General features: G+C 24.3%; 2 protein-coding genes across 2 annotated transcripts; one reads left to right on the top strand and one right to left on the bottom strand.

The window, feature by feature from the left end:
- The first annotated feature begins 97 nt into the window (after positions 1 to 97).
- Positions 98 to 984, top strand: LOC112603637 (DNA oxidative demethylase ALKBH2-like). Its single transcript, XM_025352317.1, has 2 exons — positions 98 to 566; positions 632 to 984. The coding sequence occupies exons 1-2, from the start codon at positions 202 to 204 to the stop codon at positions 918 to 920; spliced, it is 654 nt and encodes a 217-aa protein (XP_025208102.1). The 5' UTR covers positions 98 to 201; the 3' UTR covers positions 921 to 984.
- A 4,670-nt stretch (positions 985 to 5,654) lies between these two features.
- On the bottom strand, positions 5,655 to 21,828 carry LOC112603551 (ATP-binding cassette sub-family A member 5-like). The gene is made up of 22 exons (XM_025352170.1): positions 21,733 to 21,828; positions 20,036 to 20,177; positions 19,780 to 19,941; positions 19,466 to 19,635; positions 18,836 to 19,140; positions 18,415 to 18,755; positions 17,533 to 18,043; positions 17,046 to 17,302; positions 16,663 to 16,902; positions 16,455 to 16,594; positions 15,819 to 16,142; positions 15,169 to 15,401; positions 14,487 to 14,739; positions 13,964 to 14,114; positions 12,922 to 13,608; positions 12,641 to 12,862; positions 12,384 to 12,544; positions 11,949 to 12,248; positions 11,667 to 11,887; positions 10,339 to 10,450; positions 6,768 to 6,887; positions 5,655 to 5,781 (listed from the first exon to the last, which is right to left on the bottom strand). Exons 2-22 carry the CDS (start codon positions 20,132 to 20,134, stop codon positions 5,754 to 5,756), a joined length of 5,037 nt encoding a protein of 1,678 aa, XP_025207955.1. The 5' UTR covers positions 20,135 to 20,177; positions 21,733 to 21,828; the 3' UTR covers positions 5,655 to 5,753.
- Positions 21,829 to 22,220: the final 392 nt, after the last annotated feature.

Below are 22,220 nucleotides of genomic sequence, written 5' to 3'. Positions count from 1 at the left end.
AAAAAAAAAACAAAAACACCTGATAGTTTGCCGGGTTTTTTGACATCACTCTCACTGATAAGAGGTTTTTGAAATTCGTAGATATGATTATAAGACTGCAGGTCAAAATATTTTATTATTTTTATTTTAGTATTTTATTTCAAAGTATTTTTGCCAAATACAATCCGTCAATTAATCAGCTTTCAGCAATAGTTGATAGTCATGGCACTTAATCTCTACGAAAAACTGATGAAAAATGCTCAGCCATCACGATGGCAAAAAATCGTCGCTGAAAACTTAGACTTAGATTATTGTGAGAGATTTCTGACAGCAGCCGAGAGTGCATCTCTGCTGAATTACATGGAAGATAACGTGAGTTACTTCGACGGTCGTCTATCGCAGGTGAAAGTCTTTGGACAGTATTATCCCATACCCCGGCAGCAGGTTGCGTTTGGTGACACAGGCATAACTTATAAGTTTTCTGGTACTGTCGTCCCAGCGCAACCATGGCCGCAACCTTTGTACAATCTGAAGAAAAAAATATACACTGCCCGTGGAGTTAATTATAATTTTGTTCTAGTCAATAGGTAAGAACCATAGGTGAATGTTACAAAATGACAAATTGATTCTTATTCTATAAAAACATTTTAAGGTATAAAAATGGAGATGATCATATGGGCGAACACAGAGATGATGAAGTAGAATTAGACAAAACAGTCCCTATTGCATCTATATCTTTGGGGCAGACAAGAAAATGTGTGTTTAAACATACAGATGTAAGAAAGAAAATAAGACAAGTAGAACTCATAAAATTAGATTTACGCAATGGGAGTCTTTTAATGATGAATCAGCCAACAAATGAATATTGGTATCACTCCATTCCCAAAGAAAAAAAAGCAAAAAATATTAGACTGAATTTTACATTTCGTAAAATCAAATAGGCGAATAAAAATTATATTTTTTTTTTACATTTTACTGTACAAATTTATATATATATTTAAGATATTCAATGCATATTAATATTTAACTACTTAGTACTTACATAAATAAAAATAATTTTGTCTTCACATTATTAACTATGTTGTTTTTATTATGACCTACCTAGTACCTATATAATACATATTTAAATAATTAAAACAAGTCAACTTTTATAATCATTTGGTAATTTAAAGCAAACTAAATTTAAAATATTTAAAAAAAAAAATACAATTTTGTAGTTCATTAAAAAGTGTATAAATTAGAAACATAATTGTATAATTATTTTTAGTAAACAAAATGATAAATTTATTTACTAACACCACAGAAAGAATATTTTTTCTAAACTTTACATTATGTTTGAATGGTTAATGTTCAAATATACTGTATAGCAATTCAGCATACATGCATGCTTGCTTATCTTTTTCTTTAGTAATAGATTTATTCTAATTTTGTTTATTGAAATTTTTAAGTTTACATAAGGCCAATGTTTTCTATTATAGTAAAGTATGTTTTTGTTTTTATTTATAATATTTAATTCATAAAATATTTATTTACTAGGGTAAGTGGTAAAAATAAATGTGGGGTCATCAGGTTCAGACAAAATTTATTTCAATAGTTATAAACTAAAACTTTTACAAACTTATCTGATAGTTGCTAATTATTAATAATAGTCACTCAATATAGTTAATAAAAGTAATATTAAAACGTATTATAGTTTTTTCTGCTTACCAGTTAACAGCAATCTTTCTTTTTAATTTTATTAATTAAAATATATTTCAAATTAACAAAAATGTTTGTATAAGATAATAATAAAAATAATAATACCAATGCAATACTAACTTTATTTTTTTGAAACTTTGACAAATAATGTATTAACTCTGGTATCATATAATTGTTAAAAACAAAAAAAAACAAAAACAAAAAATAATATACTTGCATAGAAACTAAAAAGTATTCTAAAAATATTTCCGTTTTGGATTATAAAATTAAAAAATAAACCATTTCTTAGGTAAAGTAGTACAAACAACAATTTGTAAAATTAACATCATATAAAAATTAACTGTTTAGTGTGTAAAGACAAGTTCTTAAAATACATTTTTTTAAATTAATATAAATCACACATACTCAAATAATGATATGTTTTAAAACACAATACTTGATTTAAAATTCAACTTGTTTGGCAATTTTATTTTTTTTTGGAGAGTCCAATATTCGTCTTTTTATTCTGTCCAAAATAAAATGAAATAATAAAATAATAAAATCAACAATAAATTTTTCACTGTCTTACCCAGAAGAAAAAAATCGATTAGATGATCCTGGTGTCTGTGGTTGACTTTGAGTTGGAGTGCTATGTAACAATTCATCAGAAGAAATGCTATTAGTTTTCAAAAAACTAAGCCAAAAATCACTGGGTAACTTAAGCAATTCTGTTACAACCTAAATTAAATATCCAACATAAATAATATTTTATTTTCTAATAATAATTTATTTCAATTTTGTCAATAATTTCAATTTAAAAACATCAGTGACAAACTTGGTTACTTGCTTTAAAAATAAGTTCAGATTTAATATGTAAATCATCTAAGGAAGTAGTTGTAACACCAACAATTGTAGGACCAAAAACTATTGCTAGACAATTATAATCCATATTACATTTTAACGAACTAGCAACTCTAAAAAAATAAAAATTAAACAATAAAATAAAACTATTTTTTTTTGGAAAATAAACATTTATAATAATTAATAAAAATAATAATATACTTTTGCAAGTGAATAATGAGGAATGCAAGTATGTTACGATTGGACTGTGGCAATTCTGATACACTCTGACAAAGTGACTTTGAAACATTATTTTTATTTTTTAATGCATCAGTCAATTTTGATAAATCACTTTGAGATATAAGATTATATTTTTGCATACGAATTAAGTCTTTCAGATAACTACACAATACATGAATGTTTATATCGTTCAAATTTGGTAAACCTTTGCGAAATTTGTCACTTAAACTTTTCACTTCTTTATCAGAACCAGACACTCGATAAAGTCCAACTGTCTCCAATCCTCTTCTTTCGATTTCGCTAATGCAGTGAACAATCGAGGGCGGAACACCACACTATCAGTAATAATTATTTATTAAAATTAAGTTAAAAATATAAGAATAATAAATTACTGACATTTAAAGCATTAATTTTTAGTTGATCAGTTGTACATATAACAGGTATAAAATCTTTACATTCCAAATGAGTTATAATTTTACAGTCCAGACATTTAACCATATAATTATTAAATTTGATTCTGAAAAATTGTTTTACTTAAGTATTTACTATAAATAAAAATAATTGATAAATAATAAAAACAGTAAACATTTTTAAACAAACTTTTTATGACAGTGTCCACACATTTCTGGGATTACAATAATTTTTTGAATAAAATTATGTTCTTTTTCAGTTATATTATTTTCTTTTTCAGATATATTATTTTCTTTTTCAGACTCGCTAGTAGACAATGGCTCAACAGAATCTATAAATAAATAATAATTTATATTTAAATACCATTTAAAAATAAATTAAATTATTACCGCTCAATGATGATATTAATTCATTTTGTGAAGTTGGTGTTGGACAAGTTTTTATAACTGATTTAGCATTTATAGAATCAAAATCCATAGTTAAAGTGGTAATAGCAACTATTTTTTTATTATTAGTATTTACATTCATAATCTAAAATAATGAAACAATATAAAATGTATTAATTTGTTCAACAAAAAAAGAAAACATTTAACAGTTAAAACTATGTAGGCAACCAAATCAAAATTTTTCAAAATGCAAATAAAATTAAGTTGCAGAGGTTTGAAAAATATTGTTAAGAAGAAGACATAAAAAAAACATTATAAATAATCATACATTTTTAATTACCTCACAATTTTTTGTATTTAAGTTATTTAAAATGTTGCCTGTAGAACACTTTTTTATGGGTGCAGAATTGTATTTAGGATTCATTAAATTTTCACACGAACTATCTTCAGAATGACTATAACTAAGATCTGATAATAAAGCATCTAAAAAATATAAATTTGCTGTGATTAATTAAATAAAAATGAAATCACATGCTATAATATATTTATTTAGATTTTGTTAGAGACATACCATTTATTATTGATATATACTTATTTTAAATAAATAATAGAAATTTATAATATTAATGAAGTATTTTTAACTTTTAATATTGCCATAAAAACAATGGTACTTGTTTGTTATCGTCTCGTCAGTACACCATATAGTATTATTATACTTGTTATTGTTCCTATAATTATTGTCTTTAGCTCGTGATAGATCTATTTTAGGAAATGAAAAAATTACAATTTAAATCATAATATATTAGTATGTTGCTGGCTTTTGTTATTTTATATACTGTTAAAACCAATACAAAAATTAATTTTAATGAATTACTTATAGTTGTTAACAACAAAGATACTGGAATTACATTTTTACAACAAAATAAAATAATTAAAGTTAGTGAAATGTGTGAAAATGGCCAAAATTATTCTTATTAATATATCGCAATAGTGATGTCAGAAAAAAAGTTGCTAGAAGGAAGAGTTAATAATTAACTAACTGGTTCTAGACTGCCAATACACATAGTTGTCAATTTCATATATTATTAGGCCCGAGAAATATCTTCAATAACATATTGTAAATGTGAATTGAAAATAGGACAAAATGCTGTGGTCAATTGAAATAATAATATATACGAGGTATAGTAGAATTTCAGGAAAACAAAGCATGTTTTATAATGAGTATAGTTGATCAATTGAAGAAAACATTGTAACCTATAATACAAAAATATAAAGAGCAGGCTCAATAATTATGTAAGATTGTTGGAAAACTTACAATAATTTACAGCAAGTGAGATTACAAGATAAAACTGTTAACCACACCTATAATTTTGTTGATCCAGACACAGGGGCACATAATCAAAATATAAAGAGATTGTGGGGTTTTGCTAAATGAGGAAATAAAAAGTGTCATGGAACTTAAAGAAATCTTCTAAAAATGTATTTCACAGAATTTATGTGGAGAACACATCTCAGGAACAAGATACATTTGAAATTATCTTAAAAAGTATTTATGAGTTCTGGCTTCAATTCTAATATAATTATATTTATATTATATTTGTACCTACTGATGTAGTATGCATTAATATATATTTTTAATTTATAATTATAATACATTTTATTATTATTAATATATTATTTATTTATTTATTTATTATATTATTTATTTTATTTATGGCGGGTTATAACAAACAAGTACCAAAGAAATTACTTGTTTAGTTTTTTTAAAACTAAAATATTAGTAGAGATAATAAATTACTAAATAAATACTAATTTACCAGTATTATTAAAAGTCCTTTTTTCATTTAACTGAACACTATCAGAATGATGTGATTTTTCTACGATATCTTGTTTCTTAAAAACACCATGTAACTGTTCTAATTGAGATTTCTAAAAAATATATATATATATGTCACTATATGTTCTTGAGCTAGTAATATGAAAGTATATTAAAATAAGTCATAAAAACAAAAACATTAAAAAATGTTAGGTAATTTAATATTTACCATGGTTTCTTTTTCAAACATTAGTTTTTCTTTTTCTACTTGAACTTCATCTAATAAACGTGCAGAAGTTTTAAGTTTATAAGTCAATTTAGAACATTCGTCCTGGATAGCTTCTAGGTTTCTCTTGAAAATATCTTTATCTGCTTCACTTTGATTGATTCTGTATGTTAATTGATCAATAACTTTTAATTTCAATATGTAATCTGTAAAAATAATTTCTCTAAACTTTTACATTGAAATTTAACTCGTAACTAGACTTTTAACTTAACATTCACTTTGTAAAATTGCCTGTAGAACTTAAATTAAACAAAAAAAAAAATATATAAATATAAAATTAATATAAATATTCAATTTAATATTTATGTTAATTAATTTTTTTATGATCAAAGTTAAATATTTATTCTTAGATTTTAGGTATTTTATAAATAATATATACATAGGTTGGTATTAAAATTATTATAATTTTATTAATTAATGATTTTAAAGGATAATTGTAATATTAAAAAAGTCACAGTTTAAAAAGAAACCCAATACATTTCAAGTAACCCCTTAACTATTATAGATAAGACAGACTCTGGATGACATTTTTAAGTAAAATTATTCTTTAGTTTTTTCATTGAGGTTCAATAAACATCTGTTCATAAGATACTTAAAGTATACAATTTAGTTTGCCTGCAATATGTTAAATATTACATTGCTATTATGTATGAGTGGAGTGTTTTAGAATTTAAAAACATACAGAATTAAGTACCTCAAAATTCTGTAAAAATATATAGTCACATACTTTCTAAATTAAATGCAATAAAATAACAAAAATAGATTTTAAAACAAGATCCTGAAAATTATAAACTGATATATTGAACATTTTCTGGGACATACTACTAAAGGAAATCTAAAATAATTAAAGCCAATAGATTCCAATATTGGCTGTAATCCATTTAATAAAACTAAGTCAGCAAAAGTACCTACCATCTACTATCAAATAAGTTATAAATATTAAAACACATGTGATTGTAGCTAAATATTAAGTATAGAATAAATATATAAAAGCCACACGTTAAGTAGTAAGATCGCGATCGCTTTCTGTCCGTTATCACGGAGAATAGGAAATATACATAATTACATCAAATTCGTAAATTCTAATTATTGATTATTACTATTTCTTTACTAATAATGTATAATAACTTACCTCTCTCGGTCGCTGTGTCCAAATACTTGAGGGTGCTGTTGACAAACAAATCGTATTGCAAAGCTAGGGATTTGCAATGCTCCTCCATATTTTACGGTAGCAGTACTATGATTGAGAGCTCTATTAAAATCGAACACGGAAGAGTTATTTAATTATATTATAGTTCGGTGCAGTGGCCAATTGCTATTTGTAACCAATAAAATATAAAATATTCACTAGTAAATGAGTAGTGAGTATTCAATAATAATAAATAATACAATACTATAAACATTTAACATCCAACCAAAATCATAACAATTACTGATTAGTGATCAATAAATAGTTATTAGACAATTAGTATGTAATAACTTATTAGTTATTATGGTATTAAACTATTAACGGCCAACGAACAGCGACTGCCACGCTGACTAGCGGTCGTTTCATAATACCTTATGGAATAGTAGGTACTATAAGGTCCAACATTATACGAGTACCATTATTACAATAAAATAAATTATAACAATTTGTCGATTGTAATAACGAAGAAAAAAAACACTAAGGTATTGGATCATATTGTTTATATTATAGATTATTTATTATGCTTAAACAATTTCAATTCAACCGTATTTGTTAAAAGTTTAATTATAAGTTTGAAATAACAGTCTTAATTTGTGTTATTGTTAAAATAAAAATATATTAGGTATATCTGATAAAAATTGGGTCACGAACTTTATCGTTGTTCAATCGTTATACGTACCTACTCGTATAAACGTAAATTATAATAAATAATAATGTACTACAGTCTATTGTCTATAAATTTATCACAATATTATTAAAACTTGAAATATTTATTGTACATTAAAAGATATTAAATTATTTTGATATATTTTTTCCTATAAAATTTAAAAAACAATAATTAAGTCATTAAAATAAATATATTTTTATAGGTAGGTTGGTAGGGACCTATTATGATAAACATAATAATAGGTATCGATTTATGATTAATGATTAATATAAATTATAATATATCTGTTTATTGTTTATTAGTTACTAATGTGTATTGTGTACTTATGCTCTACTAGCTTAATGGCTCGTTTTTCCGATTAGAGCAAGAGTCTTCAACCCGTGGCCCGCCTAAGCGCCTTGTCATTATTTGTGGCTCGCGAACAGATTTGATAAAACTAGAACAGTTATAGCCTATAAGCCATCATTTAAGCTTTAAGACTTCGTTATCAAAAAAATTGGGAAATATGCGATAAGATAAACTGTATAAAAAATGTTGGCTGTTGCCTATTAGTTTGTTATAAATGTTAAAATTATACAATATTAAAAGTAAAGTACAATAACGTTGAACTTTCAATTTTTATTCAGAATATATTAATATGGAGACATATTCTAATCTTTGAAATAATGCATTAAAAATTACGTCTCTTTTTGGTAGTACCACTTACCTACACTTGTGAGCACATTTTTTCACGAATGAAAATTGTCGAATCGAAAACTAGAACTCAGTTAATTAACATTCACTTAAAAAACTTACTGAAGATTGCATCGCCTCAAATACATATAACCAATTTTAGAAAAATTAGTTAGTGAAAAACAATATTAGTTATCACGCTAAAAATAAAACAAATAATTTGTAATTTAAAATTGAAATATATTAATTTATATAATATGTTTTAATAATAATAATATAGTTTGTGATATAAAATGTAATCATAAAAATTTTAATAACGAAACTAAATTTTTGTATAAAATGCGTGTTCTTAATATAAATGCAGCCCGCAATATTTAAAAAAAATAATAGGTGGACCGTTATCTTAAAAGGTTGAAGACCCCTGGATTAGAGTAAATATAACTTAATATTATATTTCAGCCGTATTTTAGTACCTGCTGGCCGCTATACGAACTTATGACTGTACGAGTCAAATATAATATTAATTTTAGATTTTTTTTTATTTTTTTCTTTATAAATGTCTATACAAATTAAATAATGTTTGCCTAGTCAAAAAGTCTAAAATGTAATGTAAGGTGCATCATAAGTTGTTAATAATGAATTTAAAAAATAAGTTGAACGAAACCCTACGGTAGGTAATTCTTATTTAAAATTAAAATTATAACAACATTTATAATTAATTATAATATATAAGCTCATAAATAATTAATTTAATAATATTTTGTCAATAATCTTATACTTCTATCTCTACGACGTATTTTAAAAGTACTGTTATTTATTGAGTACTTAGTTTTTTTTTGTTTTTAAACGTTTTTATTGTTTTAAATAACATTAGGTACTATATATATATATATGCCTATGGGCTATAACAAAGTGGTAGGAGAATTTTTAGATTGGCGAGACATTGTAAAAAAATAAATCAGGGATAATGATAATAATTAATATTATTAATACTTTAATAGGCATATTTAATAGACAATATCACACCAGAATTAAACTAATCAAATATCAGCCACAACCGAATTAGCGGCGATCGATAATGCGTCGTCGAAGACCGTATAAATAATGAATAACGATTATTTTAAAATGAAACAAATAAAAAATGTAATGGCTAGACGTGACTCATTACACAATGGTAACACCAACCTATTTTACAATCCTCCCCTATACGGCGTAAATTCAACATTGTCGAATATTTATTTTTATACTTTTTTAGATATTTATTAGATAGTACCTACTAGTACTATATTATACTATAGTATAATAACTATACTACATAAATTTATCCAAAAAATCTAAGTGGATTTCAAACATTTCAGCGGGGTTCATTTCCATCAAATCAACAATTAACAATACATGAGTTACGCCAGTGTACCAAACCTGTATTTAGCCATAGGTAACAAATAATTAATATATAACATTGAATGAGTTTAAAATTAAATGTATAATCTGTAATAACCATCAAATACAAAATGTTCATATCGACACATATAAAATGGTAAACACATTAAAAACTGTCAATGTAAATTCAAAGCTTTTTGCTAAATTAAGTGTTAATTAATATAAATAATATTATAAAAATTATATATAGAATTAATAGAAAAAATATAATAAAATATAATTAATTTATATTATAGACAATAGTAAAATATTATTTAATTAATTAAATATCGAAGAAAACAATATTTCTTTTAGCTTCTATAAGTAAAGACCAATAGCTATTTAAATATATTTATGACTTTATGAGTATTGTGTACATAATTTATAGGAAAAAAAAATAAATTGATTATTGTTAAAAAGAATAATAATTTTAATATAAATTATTAATTATGTAGAATCATCATAGAAAGTTATTCATTTTTAATTATTAGCAATATAATTTTAATATTAATATCAAGTAAATATTTATACATTATTCATATTAGTACTAATAATTCATAATTTAAAATGAGTAATTAAAAGCACTTGAGCTGAAGTATTCAGAATTCATAAATAATCGCTTTAATGTTTTCAATTTATAATTTGTATCACATTAAAACTTATTCGTTCTACAATTCTATATATATATATAGTTAAACTTAAAAGTAAGTACCTATACGTGTTTTAATAAAATTATAAATAAATTATTTAATTTACATTGTAATGTTTTCAATTACTTCTATATCTTCATAATGTGCGAATTTCAAATATACTTGTTCTAAAGTTGTTTGACTAAAGCTATACTCTTGAATGTCGTACATATTTTTTGCTGAAAAAATAAATAGCAATGTTAATATTTCAAATAATTAAAAAAAAAAAAAGTAAATAGATACTAGATACACAGCACATATTATGGCTTACACGAATTTTAACTTATTTATATTATTGTTTTTCGCGAGTTTCTCGTGAGTCCGTAATAAATACTATAAATAGATTACTAGACAAAATTAGCTGGAAAATTTATTACAGATCAATGTATTATGCGCAGAAATAAGACTGAAGAAATTTACTGTAGATATTTTTTGTACTTATAGTTAATATTTTTTTATGTTTATTTAAAATTTAAAATGCTGCTAAAGAATAAATAAATTAAAAATATATAAAAAATGTAAAAAATATATTCGCAGGATATTACCTAGGTACTTAATATCATTAATTTAGTTTAAATAGTATAATATAAAAATTATTTGTTGGTCCTATTTTTAAATTGTAAATTTGTACATTTATAATTATAATATTTGTCTATATTTGTGAAAAATATTAAATTTAACTTAAAGGCTTTTCCTAGTAATATTATGAACCAGATATTTACATTGTTTAATGATAAGCGATATTGACTCACAAATTCACCGCAATAATACATGGTATAAATGTATACTATAATTTATTATAATAATTGACAGTAGGTATAATAAATATCATGTTTTCGGCAATAATTAATTCAATCTACGATAGTAATATTTTATGACAAAAAAATAAAACGAAAATTGTTGTAGGAGTGGGGCTAAAACGTATAGTCTAATATGCAACACAGTAAAATAAATTAAATTAATACCAATATAAATACATAATAAACTAATATACTTAATAATATAAGCTGATAGCTGATAAATCATCTTCACTTGGAATCATTTTTTTTATCTATAACGGATTGATCATTCAGTTCAAATTTAACACAATCATTACAATTTACAACAGTACCTAACCTACTAAACGATGATGTACATTCGGTAGGTACTTACTTTACAACAGAGTAGTCATCTATATTTACCTACTTTTTAAATTTTAAATCACCGATTTATGGAGGAACTGCTTTTTACTATAATTATTCCTAATATAATATAAATAATAAAAGCCAATATACAACTTACTGATGTGGGAAAATGTAAATATTTCATTCAGTATTTTTTATATTATGGTTCTTTTTTTTTTTAGTAACTTATGAAATTCTATTTTATTAAAACTACAATTAATAAATTAAATACCATTTTCAAGATTTAAAAAACAATGGGCTAATGATTCAACTGCAGATTGAGGAACTCCAAATACTAATCGATCAGCAAATTCTTCTTCGGGAATTGCATTTGGAAATGATGTTATGACAAAATTTTTAACATCATCCATGTCTCCGCAAGGTTTTAATTTTATTTCCAATGTATATCCAGCGCCGTAAAGGTTTTTTAGATATTGAGTAGAACCTAAACATCTGTCATATATATATATTTTTTAAAGTTATCAAATGTATAAATCTATAAAAATAATTTTACCTGAGCTGGCCTTTAACCATTATTCCAACTCTAGAACATAATGCATCTGCCTCTTCCATAGAATGTGTGGTTAAAATTGCTCCTTTAGATCCTTGGAAACTGCTAATTATAGCATCCCATAAATATCTCTTTGATCTTGGATCCATACCTGTACTAGGCTCGTCCAGCAATACCAGTTTAGGATTTCCAATCATTGCTAAAGCAAAACTTAATTTTCGTTTTGTTCCACCTGAACAACAACTGACCTGTTTATCTGCATGTTCAGTTATTTGAAGGCCCTCAATATATTTTTCGACAATACTGGAAAAAAAAAAATGAAACATGCTATTAAACAGGTAAATTAAATACGTTTTTGAAATAACAGTTTAAAAGTTTCACTTAAATATTTATTTTAATACATTTTTATTCTTTACCGAGCTTTTAGTAATAATTTACTTGTTAATTTGATCTTTTGAGATTCCTCGAATAGCTCCATAAACATGTAAGTGTTCTCTGATTGTTAATGAACTCCATAAAGCATCATGTTGAGGACAATATCCAATCATTCTATATGCAATGTCTACAGATTCTTGAATATCATGTCCTTTAATAAATATCTTAAATATAAAACGGTTAAAAAAATATATTATCAAAAATGTATAATATAAATTTTAATTCAATATATTTTAAAAACGTTAAATGCTTTTACAAACTTTTCCTGATGACTCTTTTTCTTCCATAGTTATAATACGCATAGTTGTAGTTTTTCCAGCACCATTATGACCTAACAATCCAAGAACTTCTCCCGAATTTACAGCTAATGATAGATTTCGAATTGCAAGTTTTCTCTCATTATTTTTATTCGTACATTTTTTTTTTATTAGACAATTTTTACTTGAGTTCATATTTTGAGTTGAGAACTCTTTTTTTAAATTCTATACAAAATTAAAATACTTAAAAATTAAGTTTAAAATAATATTTATGAGCTTAATACCTGGACAACAATTACTGGCCAATCCACTTGATCGTTGACAATATTATTTACTTTAATCCGTTCAGTTTTTACATCATGGTCACCCTCATCTTGGACATCAATAGTAATTGTTGAAGTTTTTTTATTTTTTGATTTAGAATCTAATATTTTTAAAATAACCCATAATGCAGGAATCTGGCCTATACAACCCATTAAAATTGCAACTATTTCTTTATTAACATATTTTATAAAAGGAACATGATCATCGTTTTCTCGATATACACTATTTACGAAGTAAATTATAGCAAAAGGCACATAAACGAAATTAGTAGAAGAAAATAGAATATGAAGTGCAAATCCTAAATCACTAAGAATACCCAGCATATCTAGAGAAGCTACTATTATAAACGGCAAACCACCAATTAGTGAGGTCACATTTGGTAGTATAGACTGTACTGAATCAGTTTTTTCAAAAAAATATGATATACACGCAGTAGCTAATATTGCCGCAGGGCAATATGCTACAAGTAATATTACCATAGTTGTTATTGCAAAAGGAGTATCTAAGCCTTCAACATGGAATAAAGCTATAAGAATTATAAGTATAAAAAATATGCCGAGTAACATTGAAATTAAAAGAATAAAATAAGAACTGAAGTATTGCATAAAAGTTACACCATTGATACGAAGTTGGTTTTTGGCTTTAATCTATAAAATATAAAATTTTACAACTTTACATATTGATATTTTGTTCAGTATTAAAATAATAAAAATATATTAAATTTAATTGGTACTCGGAGATATTATTTTAGTTACCAGCTAATGATAATATTTATAGTTTCATAATTTATGTATATACTTTACTTATACATGTTTCACGTAATATTAAGTAAAATATTATTATGAAACTATTAAAAATTAGATTAAATAAAATAAATATGAAATACGAATACAATAGATGTTTAACTAAATCATACATAATTTGTTTCAAGAAAATTTAACGCTTATCTCTAGAGTACGAATAAAATATAATTATTTATGCATTGACTTAATTGATTGTTACCTCTCTATCATAGACTAGATCAGCAGATAAACTCACTGGAACTAAAACAAATACTATGCCTAAGAAAAATGCAGATGAACAACGACTAAAGCTGTACTCATTTTGCTTGTATTCCATTTTAAACGGTTCTGTTTTGATATCAATTTGATCTCTATAAAATAAATTTCTATATTAAAAAAAAGGAGACATTTGACACTTAATTAATAAAACACTGTTTGTATCGATCCTTTACTCATATTGGTCATGTGAGTGTTTATAAATTAAAGTAAATATATTTTAAAGCACTATTTTTTTATAAGATAAGAGAGGCACAGCATTCCGTTCTTTTAAAAACAAAATTAAATCTATAATCTAATATTAAATTAAATTAATTACTCAAATTAGATATAACATTATAATGTAGGCATTTATTATAATACTACTATATATATATATATATGACCCATATTAAAAATAATTAGTACAAGTCTTGCAAATGATGTAGGTATTTTTTAAGATTATTATTATTTTTTATCAAATTTACCCAAGTAAGGTGCTAGTGATTGAATTCAATATTATCGGCAACGAATGTATAAATGAGTCGTTATAGTAAACTGTAAGTGCTAATATTGATGAATAAGTCAAATTATGTGTGTGTCGCTCTCGCAAAGCTCCAAGGTGAGAAGGCAAATCTAATAATCCAGAAAATGTGCCAGCGTAAAAATCTGAACCCAGTGTTGAATAATTTGAAAATTCTTCAGAAGTTACGACTAGTCGACTGTTTTCTTTATAAACATCTAAAAATTATTTAAAAACGTAATATAACATTAAACAAATGTAACAATTAAGTAAATTAAATATGTAATAAAAAATAAATACAATTATACAATATATTGATGTATAAGTATACCTACTATAACCCCGTGTTGCATGCGTCCAATTTTATTACATGATTATTTGAAATGTTAATTTAAACGGATTATAGAAAACATTATAATATTTGCACAATATAAATAATTAAAAAAACTTTATTTTAACTTTTTTTTTTGTTATATTTTGTATTTAATTAATTTAAATTATTTAAAATTAATCTAACTGTTATACAAGTAAATATAAACTTAAAATTCTATGGTAGTAACTAAATAAAAGTTTTAGAATTCTATTCTAAATTAAAAAAAAAAATAACAGCTATATAATATATTAACATACAATTTAAATATACTTACTATTATTTAAAGTAATACTTCGTATTGGCTGTATTTCATGACTTAATTTGTTTAAGATAATTCCAGTAGCCAAGAACACGACAGGTAATAATATCATAACATAAAGTTTATGAATATCTCGTAATACTCGTTTTGTTCGCATTTTTAAAAGGGCAATAATTGTATTCCAATTTTTTGGATCGTATATAATGCTTGATCTCACAGTAACATTATGTATTGTATCAATTGATCCCCTGAAGTTGAAAAACATTTTTTCTTTTATATAAGTCAATAAATTATTCACTATAATACTTTATGAACTACTACATTTATATACGAATAATAAAACTAACTTATAAGTAAGGAAACTGTCTATAGAATTTCTTAATTATTATAAAATACAGATAAAATAAAAGTGTAAACTTAATAAATTTGTACATATTTGTTATATGCATCAAGAATTATAAAATTCCAAGTACAACATTTTGTATTTAGTTTCTATATTTTAAAAGTATTTTAGGTAGGTACAGAGAATATTAGAGTTTTTTAGTGTTGTAAAGTGTAAGTTTCCCTGCAGTCCTGATTATAAGTATTACAAATATTAATTAATAACTTATTGGCTATTAGCAATTAATATTATACACCAATAATAATATATCAAGACCAATCACCTATTACAATTTGTCACTGACTGTCCTTTTAATAATTCAATTGCTAATTTCCCAGCATTGTCATGTTGGCCTTGTTCAAGATACAAAAATACTTCTTCTAACGTAGTCATTGATACACCATAGTTTTCAATACCCAATTCGTTAGTCGTAGATTTAATTTCTGTTTCAATTTGTCCGAACAGGGGTGGGAATTTACTCACACTGTCATATGGTAGTACAAAAGATAACTCGTATCCATGGCGTCTTGCTCGTTCTGCATTTGGTATGTGTTCTTTAATCATTTTTATAATGGAATTTTCCTTTGCGTTGTTATTGAGAATCAAACTATGAATATCAAATTAATCGTTAATTAAATAAATCTTAGCAAAATTTAGTGATTTAAATAAGACATTTAATTAAATATATAAATATCTAATTATTTGTGAACCGCTATAACATATAAAACTATAAATATTATTTTTTTTTGTTACAAGTTAAATTTGTTTGACTAAATTGTAATAAACATAGTTGTATACTTTATTTAAAATTATACTGAGAATAATTTTTATTGTTGTTAGTTCTTAGAAATATTATGTAACTTTAACATTATACTCCTACTTAAAATTGATATTTAATGATTTAAATTGTTCAACTTACGTTAAATGATATCCAATACCAAATTTATTTTTAAGGAATATGGAAGAACCACAACATCTTACACAACCTTTTGATATTACAGCTATACGATTAGCTAAGATGTCAGCTTCATCCATAAAATGAGTTGTTAATAGTATCACCTATTTATGTATATATATTTATTATATAAAAGTTATTCATACAAATCTATTATTATTTATAAAAATACCTTTCCTTTTCTTCTCTTTTGAAGAAGTGACCATAAATGTCTTCTTGCTGGTGGATCAACACCAGCGGTAGGTTCATCAAGTATTATGATCTTCGGATTTCCAATTACTGCAATACCTACCGATAACTTTCGTTTCTGTCCTCCACTTAAAGTTTTTGCTATTGTATCTGCTTTATCTGTTAAATAAAGTTCTGAAAGCATTTTTTGAACTTCGTCATCAATTTTTTCTGAAGTTAATCCCTAAAAAATATAACAATTGTGTTAGCGTAAAGTTTATATAATAATAAATATCTGTATTTTGTATGGTATATAAATAATAATTTTCTATTTGAACATGGTCAAATGATTTAAACATTCTTTGATAATCAAGTATATATACTTACTCTAAGAGTAGCAAAGAATTTTAGGTGTTCTCTAGGAGTAAGTCGTTCGAACAATATATCATATTGCGGACAAACCCCAATCATTCTTCTTATTTTAATCACATCAGATGGATTTCTAACATCATAACCAAATACTTTTATTGTGCCAGATGTTGGTTCAGTAAGTCCTGTTAGTATATTAAATAATGTTGTTTTCCCAGCACCATTGTGCCCTAAGATAGCAGTTATCTCTCCTTCGTATATTGTCATATTTATACCTGAAATTAACTTTAATAATAATTACCCATAATAGCGTATAATGTAGTATAAACGACATAGTATACGTGATGTAAATAATTGTTTGATACTTTAAAACTACCATTGTGAAACATATTTAAATTAAGACATTTTCATTTACATGTAAAATAAATTATTTTGTTGTTTCTCATAAGTTAAAGTTAGATAATAAATATATTTATATAAATAATAATATAGGTTATAAATTTACCGTTTATAACATTTTTTGTTGATCCTTTGAAAGACTTGCAAAGATTTATTATTTTAATTGCCTTAAGTTCTTTCGTGGATTCTGGTACAGGTTCCAAGTCAGGATTTGAAACGGTATATCTATCGATCTCATTAAATTCTATTGATTCTGGAACTTTAGAATGCCAATATGAAGTTTTGAAACAAGCCCAAGGAGATCGATTTCGTCCATATTGACTTGATAAAATCATGTCAAAATAATAAGCTAGAATCACGTAGATAACTGCATCTAATGTCATGATTACTAAACTTTCGCCAAACGACATTCCTGGGCCATCCCAAATATTACTAAAATGAAGGCCTTCGCCTGTCAAGTCCATTTTCATAGCTTTATCAATAGCTAACGCAAAACCAGATGGGCTTAATAAGGATATAAGCCACAATAGTTTTTTACTTGATGCGTCAATAAAAGAATGCAAAAAATACATTAGGCTTATCAAATTCAGTACAAAATTTCCTAGGATTCCAGCTGTCTAAAAAAACAAAACATTTCTTTTAAATGTTTGTAGATTGTTTATATGATTATTATTTTTTGATTCTACAAGAAGGTGGTAAATCCCTTAAATCACTTAATTATGACTTAATGAGTAAATAATTATTTGAAACCAACTGACTGAAATATCAGCTAATTTTAATAAATATAAAAATGTAAAATATATGCAGAAGACATCATAGATTTTTTTTAATTTTTTTTTTTTTTTAATACATCACAAACATTTTGAAATGAGTTAGAATATATGTTATGGAAGTTTAAGAAATTTTTATTTTAGAATATGATCCTATATTAAGGATATTATAATTATAAATTATATATTTATTATCGCATGATATAGCTGATACTTACTCGTGATTTGTCGAAGAATGGAGAAATCATAAAACTGAAGAAAATAACTGTAATCGAGTATAAAAATACTAATAAAAATATTAATACCCAGTTAGTGTTATTAAAAACTCCTAGTAAGTATAATATTATAGTACTGGCTAATGAAAGTACTATTACATAAGCCGCGTAGATGTTGAACCATGAACACCAAAATACAAATTCTCTAAGACCCATTATTTTCATTCCTTCTTTTATCTTCCTTTCTTTCTCACCAACTAACTGTACTAAAAGATATGTAATAAATTGCGATAAAGCAATCACTACATAAAGAGGTATAACCATATGGAATACCATTAACCAATCTGTAAATAATTTTGATTTTACAATTATTATTTCAATAAAATTATCTATATAAGTAAAACTAAAAACAATTCACGCTCACTTGCTGTATAAGCTGGTTTAGGAAAAAGAACAAAATTGTAATCCGGTAATGTTACAGATGAATTAATGACCAGAGAAATTTTGGTGATATCAACTAAAGTCTGAAGGGCTATAAATCCTGAGTATATGTAATGAATTGCTGGACACGATATTTCTTCATTATTTTGAATATTATTATGATGATGTCGATATAGAAACTTTTTCGTTAATTTATTAGCAGATACTTTTCTACATTGATGGCTGGATCCATAAAGTTTAGATGGTAATGGTGATGAATCATAAAACGGATTTGTACGAATCTTATAACTAAAAACAAAATATAAAAATGCGGATTAGTTGAAATAAATAAATTATCTAATTTGAAGAATTAAATTAAATATTTCATGAAAAATATGAACTGCGCCTGGTTATTTGTTGAAATGTATTTTCTTATTATTATAAAAAAAAAAACAACAATATTTTGTTTTGATAAATAATAAATTAGCTGTATACACTTTATGCTCTATATAGTATATGAAATAATTACACGAAGTGTAACTTATTAATGTAATTTTATCATGCGAAATAATTATATAAGTATGTTATTACTATTATTATGACTATAATAATAATTATTAATATAAGCTGTAACCTTATTGAATGATTTTGAATAGGATCATTATCGAATAATAAGGCTATGTAAACCATTTCTGGATTATTTCTTTGTATTTCAGATATATCATCTTTGTTTTGATAAATGGTAAAATTAATTTTTTCTCCATCTCGCTGCATCCAAATTTCATTCATTTTTTCTAAAAAAATCTATAATTTGATGACACATTAAATTACAACTTTATCATTCAACAAATATATTATAATATAAATATATGAATTACTATTTATACCTATAAAATATAAATTTACTTATACATAAGTTAATATTTATTATCCATATCGTTAAATTACCTGCACATTTTTTGTCGACGGGGCTACAGTAATATTTCCGTATAAATAATTGTACATATCAGGAGATTCTTGAGGTACCGTTACTGGTGGAAAATGAGGATTAGGTATCAATAATTTTATGGCAACTAAAAGTCCTAACGTGTACACCGGAATAGCGATTTCCTGAACAATATTAATTTATTTTAATGAATTATACGCGTTATTGTTATCTGTTTTTAAATTTTTTTTTTTTTTTTGTAAAGCTAAATATACTTACAGAAAATGTTTTTTTGATTTCCCTCCGTTTAATGAGTATATTTCTAATTGTCATTGCTTTTATTTGATTCCAAAATTCGAAATTTGTTGAGAACTTCATTTTAAGAACTCAATTGAAACAACACAGACAACTGAAGACGGCCCTATTTACATTGGTAAATATTTTAACAACGATTATATTGATTTTATGATAAAGGTTCTCAAGGTTCTACTAAGTAATAAATATCTAATAAGTCATGCGGGGACACTGATGACTTTTTCTTTCGTTTTCCAAGTTAAAACCTATAATTTAAATTTGCCTTTTTACTTGAATTATATATAATATATAGCTATATAAACATAAAATACGTTAGTATACGTAGGTATAGACTATGTATTAAACTCATTTGTAGTATAAATAATTTGTATACGTATACAAAAGTTAGGTATAAAATTCTTATTTGTTCATAAAATATATTAATAATAAATTCAGTTTAATGCGCATACCCTATCGTTAATATATTTTTTTCATTTTCCTATGCCTAATGAATTTTTTATAACACCAGAAAAATGTGACGGATAAAAATTATAAGTAATATTGGCTACTTAAATTTTTTTTTATTGATTCAATCAAAATAATCTTTTTTTTTAATTGAATATTTTCTATCTAGATTATAGATTATTATTTTTGTGTTCATAAATATGAGTATATTCAACAACATTTTTAATATTAGCTTAAATTATATCTTATTATATTGGGATTAAGATTTAAAATTTTTTTTTTTTTTATTTGGCCAACATATTTTGTTTTACATAGTTGTGTGTATTTATGTTTTTATTGTTAGGAATTAGAACATCTAAGTGAGTATTTTCTTTAATATTCTTACCTCTGCATATTTATCTTATAATGTTTTGAAAAATTTAGGATTTTCAAAACAAATGTAGGGTTTTTTCTTTTTTAGTAATTAACTGCATTTTCACGCATTAACTATATAAAACTAATTTTGAACTTAATTTATATAATCAACGTAACTGTTTTTTAAATACTTAACTCAAAAAAAACTATAAGAATTTTAAAATTATAAATATTTATCATATTATGTATAAATTTAATGTTATGAAAACATTTTTTAACGTTAATTTTTAAGTCTCTGAAGGAAACATAAATAATAGAAATAATCAAGATACACAGATAATTGTAATTAAATATAGGTATAGCTAAGTTATTCAGGAACATTTTTGCATACATTTAACATTTAAAAATCTTCTAATTATAACGAACATACGACAGTAACACGATCAATTATCATTTATAATTATATGGGTCATAATAAATTAACGTGGGTCATTAATGAATTAAGTTGTGTAAACAATAAATAAAAATTAAACTGTTTGTAAAATGTACGAATCAAATTAATTTATTAAATATAAAATTAAACAAAATTTAAATTGTATTTACAATAGCCATCTAGAATTATAATTTGTAAGTGTATTAAAAATTAAATGTATATAGTATTGTTATAACCTTAACTATAAGATTTATGCATATTTAGTAGTGTAGTTATACAACTTATTAATCATTTTTTATTAGTAAATTATAAAAAAACTACTATAGTATTTATTATAATGCAGTTAATGTATTTAATATTGTTTTTTTGTAGGTATACAAACTAATTTATTAAAAACAAAAATATAATTAGTTATAATGCTAGTTATTACCTGAACTTGTTTAATTTGGACACTAAACGTCGAGATAAGATAAGTGAACAATAAACACGTTCGTTTGATGTACGTCTACACTTGTGAAGTGCATGTATAAAAATGTCATACTCTTGCTTATTTATTAGAATATTTGAATAAAAAAAAATTAAGTATCATATTGAAATAAATATCATTAAATATATTTTTAATAATAATAGAAAAATGTCGCTTGTTTCTTTTCGATAATGTTAATTGAAAATTTAAATGCACATTTTATGATTCGTCTTTGTAGTAACTCAAATTTAAATTCTTTAAATAGATACTTACATTAAGACATAATTATCGTTGTCCATTAATCCAATATAAACAAAGTTTAAACTTTATAATATCTATGAACGCTAGACACGTTTTTATCAATGATTTAGATAAAAAACATAAGTTTAATAAAACTTTCCTTTTCTTTCCTCTAGTTATTCATAGCGATAACACTACACCACAAATTCACA

The sequence above is a fragment of the Melanaphis sacchari genome, unplaced genomic scaffold, assembly GCF_002803265.2.
Source record: "Melanaphis sacchari strain LSU unplaced genomic scaffold, SCAv2.0 Contig10_pilon_pilon, whole genome shotgun sequence".
NCBI lineage: Eukaryota > Metazoa > Arthropoda > Insecta > Hemiptera > Aphididae > Melanaphis > Melanaphis sacchari.
Note: the sequence above shows the minus strand (reverse complement) of the source record. Positions and strands in the feature narration are given on the sequence as shown.

Excerpts from the sequence above, each read along its gene's own strand:
- LOC112603551 (XM_025352170.1), bottom strand. The coding sequence starts at position 20,134 with ATGAAGTTCTCAACAAATTTCGAATTTTGGAATCAAATAAAAGCAATG. Across the intron at positions 19,636-19,779 it reads CGTCGACAAAAAATGTGCAG|ATTTTTTTAGAAAAAATGAA; the intron begins GTAATTTAACGA and ends ATCAAATTATAG. Across the intron at positions 12,249-12,383 it reads TCAAAAGATCAAATTAACAA|TATTGTCGAAAAATATATTG; the intron begins GTAAATTATTAC and ends TTTTTTTTCCAG.
- LOC112603637 (XM_025352317.1), top strand. The coding sequence starts at position 202 with ATGGCACTTAATCTCTACGAAAAACTGATGAAAAATGCTCAGCCATCA. Across the intron at positions 567-631 it reads AATTTTGTTCTAGTCAATAG|GTATAAAAATGGAGATGATC; the intron begins GTAAGAACCATA and ends AAACATTTTAAG.